Here is an 8,729-nt window from a genome sequence, read left to right on the forward strand (position 1 = left end):
GAAGGAAGACGTTTCCTGAGGGAGGGAGGAGCACTACAGAGGTACTATATTCTAAAATTTGGCCGATGGAAATCCATTCTAGCATCTAGCATATAGTAAGTCAATAAGTAAATGCAACTGTACACCAAAGATGAAGGATAAACAAAGACTCATTCCGCATTTTTGACCATGGCAAGTGAAACATGCCTGCTTACACCATGCAAATGAAACACATAGGAGATTTATAGTGTAAATCATAACAACAGATTACAAGCCTGCGAATCAACAGCAGCCTAAACGTCAAGGAAATGATTAAAAACGATAGTCAATGACTATTATAAATAGAAGCAAAAGAGCACCAGGAAGAGTGTCCGGTGAGCTAGGAGATGAAGAGTGATGTTTCTGTTCATCCTCATATAACTTTTTGTACAAAGCCACCTGTCAAAATAGAAAAGGATGCAAAGAAAAATCTAAACAGTTGTCTTCTACATAATTTCCGCCTGTGTGAGATGAAAACATTGACGTAGTATTAATCACATAAGCCCAAAACTTAGAGCGATTAGTATGCGCTCACTGAACCATGAAGAGACTCTATCATGTGCTCTTGCTCTTCAGCTCTAGCTAATACTGCATCAACTTTGGAGCCAGCTTCGGCCAATTTTTTTTGGAGCTCCTCCTGAAAGTTTACCTGATATAAAAAAAGTAACTTGATTTTTTTACAACTGAGAAGGTATATAAAACATGTAAAACTTACATAAGATTTACAGTAAACAAAGAATTATGACAAAGGTTACAATCAGCTCTGCTTCTCTGTTCTCAATCTGGTCTGATAGCCTACGAACGAGGCTACGCAACTGGGTATTCTGTTCAACTAATCAATTCATATCTTTAAAGGTCACCTGCAAGTAATAAAACTCATCAAACTGCAAATTATTTTCCACCAATACTTAATACTTGTGTGCCATAACTGATCCATATCCTTAAAAGTCACCTACAAGTAATAAAACTCATCAAAAACTGCCAATTATTTTCCACCAATACTTAATACTTGTGTGCGATAACTGATTGAGCATACCAGACGCTCAGATATTACCCTAATTTTTCGGTTTATACAAATATGGGAAAACTGAGGCCTGAATATTCACTGGCCTCTACTGCAACTTTAATAGTATAATGAAAAGAGGGCAGACAAATATCTTGAAGATACAAGAAATTGGTAAAAATACGAAACTTAATTTCAGCACCGGAAAATTCAAGTAGACTAAATAAAAACAACAGTGCAATTTTGGCTAACACTATTGCATCACTTATTATACAGGGATTATATAAACAAAATTCCGGCAATCTGTCGCAGCATATTGCTTATTTGCTTATCATAATTCAACTTAAAACAAACAAACAAGAGAAAATAAGATGTTTGTTTACAATTGCACAAACGCTATAGAAAGGGGTGAAAGAACTATAAGGCCATCAAGGTGTTCGGCATCCTGACCGCAATATAGTTCCAAATATCCCATGTTGAAGAAAAGATGCAAATGCGTCCTTGTTGTAGATGTTCCGCTACAAGTTTTATTAACTGTCCAGACTTGCAACTTGTTATCAAATTAAAAGCTGGCAAGTTAAACACGGAATGGTTACTTCATTCCTGATTTACTGTTGATACAAGTTCTACTTTTTTCTAGTACTTCTGGTGAATAACTCCTCAGGCCCAATACTTTGGGGCCTTCCAAAGCTTGAATGCAACTTCATGTAGAAATCTATCCGCAGGGACTGTGAGGTTTCCGCAATGCAGCATAAAGGAAGAAAACTAAATGATTCTGAACTGGAACAAGTAAAACAGACAACCCCCACTCACAAGGAAACTCAAAAGAGCAGACTGAATTTAGATACTTATTGATTTCAGAAGGTTCTATCAGATACACGATTTGAAAGTGCAAATCTACATCAGGCGGTTATACTAACATGAATAATAAGATAGACTCTCAATAGTCAGAAGATAGATATGCTACTAGTTTTGCTGAACACCAAGAGCAACTGGGTGAAATAAGATATCTATTGAATGCTGCAGAATTTTAAAAAATGCATAAATAATCAGTAAAGTAATATTTTATGTTACTAGAGGAAGATGTGTTAGAAATCTTCATGCCTGACCTCACCTCAAATGGAGAGATATGATAATAATTGAATTCTTACCTCTTTGAATTCTTGAAAGAAGAAATTCTTAACGGTGTCCTTGCAAGTAACACCACTCTGCCATTGAGCCATTAATATTGGACAATGAGGCCTGCAACAGAGGGAACAAACAAGAGTGAAATATAGGATTACTTCGTAGCAACTAAATTGGTTGAAGTAAGTTCCCAACTTACCTAACATCTGTACGAAGATCCATTATTTTTAAACTATAACTTTGACGAGGGAAAAGTGATGAAAGGTCAGAGTTAGAACTTTGATTAGTTACTGAAACGGATAGATTAGGATTATCATGAGATACATCCCCATAGCTCAATACAAGAGACAAGTGCAAACGAGAGCCTATGTCAGATCCAAGTGGGGCTATTTGCATTACTCCACCAAGCAAAGAATTTAGAAATTCGATGTCTTTTTGACCGAACATCTCCTTGTGAGCTCCAATGTGAAGAAAAACCAAGTCGAATGGACTAGCATCTAAAACCTTTCCTTCTAGAAATCCGAGCAACTTCAGCAATTCGGAAGCTAAGACATCATGGGATGGCTGGGTAGATGCTTTATTTTTGTCAATTAAATCTTGCAACTGCAACACAGATAGCCCATGTTTTCCTCCAAAGGATTTCATACTTTTTTTGTCCGTAAGCATAGCTGCTCTCATTCCCATAAACCTGAAGCAAAACAATTTTTTTATTGTTTTATATGTTGAATCACAAATATTATATAAATCAATTCCAATTCTAAATGCATAAAAGCACAGCAGTTAAACCTATCAGATATGCTCTTCACGGAGGACAAATTTTCAGATGTTACATCATTCGTAGCACCTTCTCCACTCTGCAAATGAGTTAAAAGGCCAGCATGTCAAAATCAAGAATGAAGACCATTATAAATGAATTCAAGATGAAATTATCATAAAATATATAAGAATCTCACCACATCCATGCAAGTGTCAACTACATCAAGCAGCTGGGCAAACTCTCTCATTCCTCTTGCATCCTCGCTCTCTGCAATTTTTTATAGATATGTTAAACTCAGATATAATAGATGATAAATGCAAGTGTTAACATTTATCGCAATGGATGCCTGGACAGGGACAAAGTATTCTTCAGTTCAAATTAATCACCTTCACAAACAATAAAGGTGCTTTTAAACCCGTCAGACAATCTACTTGAGTTAAAAATTATGAGCTTTTAAAGTTGGAAGATGATACAAAATCCGTACAGTCTCTTTGATTAAAAGGAATGAATGTAATTAAGCAATTATTATATGCATGTATATTCTCCTTCACTCTACCGAGACCCTTCACAAAATTCATCATGTAAACTTACACACTGACTTCCTATTCAGACCCTACTTATCCTACCTTATCTTCCATTTAAGGGCGCGTTTGGATGCACCGGGAGAATGAGAATCGGGAATGGAAATGGAGGGTATGAGAATGGGGGTTAATGGCAATGGGAATGGAATGGAAACATAAGGGATATGGTGGGTTTAATTTACCCATCAAGAGGGAATGGGTTCCCATTTTCCACCACTAAATTGATAATCAACACTATCACTTAGGTTTAAGGTTCCAATTCCCGTTAACCGAGCACATTAAACATCAACCAAACACCCACTAAATTTTCTTCATAGGTTCCATTATTTTCCATCAGCTCCGCACAATTAAATGGCACAATAAAACAAAACACTTTCATTTAATGAATACAGTTTTGACTTTTGAAGGGAATAAATTAAATTAAGAAGGGTATTCATAAGAGCAACTCCAAGAGTTGCTGTGAGCCTCCTTATAAAAACAAATATTATATGAGCTTAAGTCATATTATTTGGGTCTGCTCCAACAGCCCTCCTCAAAGTTTGTATCTTCATACTTTTTTATTCTGTTTTATAACAACGGTCACCTGCATTGGGCAAAGGAAACTATGTAGCTGCTGTACTAGTAAAATTATAACTAGGTGCTTGGGTAGGTTCTGAAGCGTTTTGTCATCTACTAGGCATGCTTTTTTTCCTACAGTGTGGTTGGGAGCTGCCCACAGAGGTTCAAATTTGTTATTGCGCTACTGTTGTTTGGACTTGCAGGAGGAATCAGAATCATCTTTGGACATGATACTAAATGGCAACAAATAGGGGGAATCTGATGTACCAAATACAAATAGGAATGGTGAAAGCATTTTGGAGGGAAAATATATACTAATATTAAATTAGTTTAACATACATTAGAGGCTCCTCAATAATGAGGAAAGTTTTGAAGATTTTAAATATTTAGGGAGTGATTAAGAGTGTGTTGGAGTTGAGTTTTGTATTAATTTTGTCAAAAAATGATTTAAGAGAAGAAATAGAGAGTCACTTGGAGTTGCTCTAGGACCTCGATTGATATGATTGACGAAAACAAGCCAATGACAATGGTGGACAACAGCTACATAAATAATCTGTAATTATGTCTTTAATAGAACATACATCACAATTATACATGACAAAGCAGATAAAAGACAACCTTTCTTCATTACCTTAACTGCTATAACAAGCACTACCACAGCTGCACATTTAACATTTCGACACTGAAACCATTGAACATGGAGGTCTACATAGTTCTAACTCACAAAAGCTAAAATCAATGACCAGCACAGAGGGAACTAAACCTTTAATAATGCCAAATAAAACACAACTATTAGCAACAAGTAGTAATCAGTCTAAAGGCCATTTTTAATTACACAATCATATAAAAACGATTATTAAGTAATCCATAAGCCAGAAAATAATCTAAACAAATATTTAAACCTCTTTAAAGTATAAGGCTCGGATAAAAAAAATTATTTTAGTGAGTTTATTACTTTTCGTGAGTAAAAATAAACTATGTTAACACCGTGTCCATTATGTTGGGACCGAAAAAATATATTATTTTAACGAGTTTAATATTTTTTCAATTATTACTTCGTCGAGGTGAACTACATCACATTTCACATAATTCATACGCATTACACAAACATCAACTAACAAACACCGCATAAGCCACGATCATAAATTAAATTTACTAGCTTAAATCTTGTGCGATGCACGAGTTTCCGTTAATATTTAAATTTTTTATTTATCCCTTCATATTATAATTTTAAAATATTTATACAAATATATAATAATTATAAATTTATTTATAGGATAACATATGGTTGTAAGTTAGTAAGATAATTAAAATTATGTCTAGTAGTTTAATAATTTAGTAGTTTAACAGATATATAATACTATTTATTTATTATTTTAATAACCAAAATTAGGGAATAAACGTTGAACCAAATTATACATCGTTCCGGTTATTATATAGTACTAGCTTATAACCCGTACGATGCACGGATTGCTTTTAACATTTGATAGTTTTTAATAATATATTTTATAATATAATTTTCAATAGTTGAAAAATTAATCGAATAATATAATAAGTTATAACAATATATGTTTTATAATAATTTGAGACTTGACTGAAAATAAATAATATAATATAATATGTTGTTAAAAAAAATATAAAAATTTAAATATAATAAGCTGTTGACGGGGTTCGAACCTGAATTCATGAGAGCAGTTTAAATATTAATATAATAATATTTTATTATTGTATCCAACAGTTCTCATCTTTCTGACTTTAGATCTGACGGTTGTTATTTGTCGTACCAAATAACTGTACCGAGCAACTGACCACGAAATAGAGGGTGTTCTGCTTATAATAGTATAGTATAGATAGATGTCTAAGCAAAATCAAGATACAAATTTTATCCGTCTTTGATACTCGAAAAATAAGATACAAAGACAAGATTGAATTCAATATAAGTACTTAGAAATTCAAGATTACAATATAAACACAAGCTAAAAAGATACGAAAATGAAAGGAACCTGAAGGAGGGGGTGTGGGAGAGATAAGAAGCCACATAAAGATAAAGAAGCAAGGTGGTGGATATGGGTATGGGTCGGGTAAACTAAACGGGCCAACCCATCTCCGCATATCACCACCCCTCTGCTTGCAGAGCTAGCGATTTATTCGTTTCGTATAATTTCTTTTCATATCCTTTCGTGTTTCGTGTCATGAATGTCTAACTAAAATCCCAACCGTTAAGGATCGTTTTAGTTCATGTTTCGTGTACCTTCATTTCGTGTAAATTTAGTGTCGTATTTCGTGTAATTTAAAATTAATAATAAAAATAAAGATAAATAAAATATATATTTAAATATTAAATTTTTAATAGTCGAGTCTTAGATCAATAAGTCATAAAGACTCAATTGCAGTCAAGTTTTATGAAATTTAAACTTGAATCTATTTTGTAACTATTTTTAATAATGTAAAATATTATTGTAAGATATATGTATTCATATAATGTTGATAAATTTATTTAAATATTTATTTATTCGTGTACTTTCGTTTCGTGTCGTGTACCTAAGTGTAAAACCAAAACCGACACTAAATTCATATGTGTACTTTTGTGTTTGTGTACCAAAATTATCAAACAAAATCCGTTATTTTTGTGTCGTGTTATCGTGTTGTGCATGAAATTGTCGGCTTTACTTGTCTCCAATTTTCTTTAAGCTAGTGTGGAAGAGGAATTTTCCGATTGACAAAATTTTAATATATCATTTTATTAAGTTATTTCTGTTCCGAAATGCGTGATTATAGTTTACAAAGCTAAACTCTAATTAAATTATATTCTTCGAGAATATTTTAATTTTGAATCATAGGATATTAGGGTGCAGAAGTTGGGTATTGTTGTTGTAAATTTGGGGATCAAATTTTTTTAAGGAGGGTAGTATGTAATATTTCGTAATTTTTTAGAATAATAATAAGAATAGTAAAATAAAAAAAGTTAAATTTTATAAAGATGAAAATTAGACTAATGAGCCCTAAAATTTGGATCAGATTTTAATAAGAATAACTTATAAAAAATAGGATTTTGTAACGTTATAAATAACCATATTCGTCTTCCTCGTTGATAATATTTATAGGCCTTTTACACACATGAATCAACAGTCTTGTAAAATTCCTAAAAAAATTATCGGAAGTCAGAATTCAAGAAAAAGTCATTTAGAAAGTAAAAAAGGCTCAAATCAAATCTGGGCAGAATTGAAATTTCAGAGAAGTTCGAGATTTAAGATGCTTCATTTTTTATAGGTTAATATGGATTGAATATGTGCTTCAATGTGAATTATCTGTTTTCGTGATTGAGGTAAGTAATTACCCGTTGCTCCGCATTACTTACTTGCTTACGTGTTATGTAAGTAATTATCCGTTACTCCGTATTATTGTGTGACGTTTATATATCTTTTTGTTGGTTGTCAATTTTTGGATACAATATTAACTACTCCATAAGTTCAAGGTTCGAGGGTAATCGGTGAGACTTTGAAATATTAATTTACCCTAAATTTTATGATTGGCTCATTGCTCTTAATTGTACTAGTTTTAGAGGACTAAAACTTCTCTACACAGATATTATACTTCAGTCCCCATACAAAATAACATGAAATTAAATCTTTTTATTCGTATTAAACCCATAAATTATGAAGGTTGCTTGAAAGATGTCTATCAAACCTTAATCATTTTAGCTGATTTTATGCGGTCTTGACTATTCTCGTGATTAGTAATTGTCTAGTTGCAGATCTTCTAGTAAGTATTAATAATAATTATGGAGATAAAATGATAGATATAATGATCATATTTCTTTTAAATTTTTAGACGTTTTGACGATCAGATATACAATCACATTTCTTTAAAACTTTAGTCGTTTTGACGACCAGATAAGGAATCAAGGAGAGGAATTCGTGTTGGTAGTTAATTCAAAAATGTGTGCTTAATTATCAAGATTTTTGTGGACTAAATAGTAACAAAATCTGAGGATGGACTGATTTATCAAGATTTTGGTGGACAAAATAAAATTCATAAATTTTATTGGATTGATTTATTATTATTTCTTTTATTTCAAAATTTCATATATCAACTAATAACGATACTATAGTTTAAAAATAAATAACAAGATTCAAGTAACAAGTTCAGTTCATCTGCCTTTATATGTATGTCCCTCACTCTCATTCTATTGTTCTTCATCGTCTTCTTCATTTGCTTAAGTTATTTGTTGTTGTTGGCTTGATTGATATATTTGATTAAAATTTTCATCCTCTTTGTCTGAAGATTAGCCACTACATCACGTTTCACTCTAAAAAATTATATGATGTATTAACACTTGAAAATTTACGAGAGAAATAAGTGAAGTTGAGGGCAAGTAGAAGAAGAAAATGGTGAAAAAGGAAAACAGAGGGGTAGTGATATACAGTGATGGGTTGGCCCGTTAAGTTAACATGACCCATACCCATATCCACAACCTTACTTCTTTATATTGTCATAGCTTCTTATCTTTCCCACATTCCCCTCCTTAAAGTCCCCACCTTCTCAATTTTTTATCATTATAATTTTTGTATATAATCTTTAATTTTAAAGTAATGATAATGAATTCAATCTTACCACATCGATGACTTTATATTTTAAATTTTCGAGTATCGAAAATGAAAAAATTGTACCTTGTTTTGTTTAGAAT

The 8,729-nt window shown here is 32.3% G+C and overlaps 1 protein-coding gene across 10 annotated transcripts; it reads right to left on the reverse strand.

The window, feature by feature from the left end:
* Window positions 1–204: 204 nt before the first annotated feature.
* On the reverse strand, window positions 205–6,202 carry LOC141713058 (uncharacterized). Of its 10 annotated transcripts, none has more exons than XR_012571805.1 (7): window positions 6,046–6,202; window positions 3,100–3,170; window positions 2,933–3,000; window positions 2,346–2,834; window positions 2,173–2,263; window positions 774–878; window positions 205–667 (listed from the first exon to the last, which is right to left on the reverse strand). XR_012571805.1 is itself a non-coding variant. In XM_074516276.1 (6 exons), the coding sequence occupies exons 1-6, from the start codon at window positions 6,152–6,154 to the stop codon at window positions 855–857; spliced, it is 852 nt and encodes a 283-aa protein (XP_074372377.1). In that variant the 5' UTR covers window positions 6,155–6,202; the 3' UTR covers window positions 205–854. The 10 variants fall into 10 exon arrangements, 7 of the variants coding, with proteins under 7 accessions (XP_074372377.1, XP_074372375.1, XP_074372378.1 ...); XR_012571804.1 differs by having other exon boundaries at window positions 205–655; window positions 734–878; XR_012571803.1 differs by having other exon boundaries at window positions 774–1,749.
* Between the last annotated feature and the right edge of the window lie 2,527 nt (window positions 6,203–8,729).

This window comes from Apium graveolens, chromosome 3 (assembly GCF_009905375.1).
Source record: "Apium graveolens cultivar Ventura chromosome 3, ASM990537v1, whole genome shotgun sequence".
Taxonomy (NCBI): domain Eukaryota; kingdom Viridiplantae; phylum Streptophyta; class Magnoliopsida; order Apiales; family Apiaceae; genus Apium; species Apium graveolens.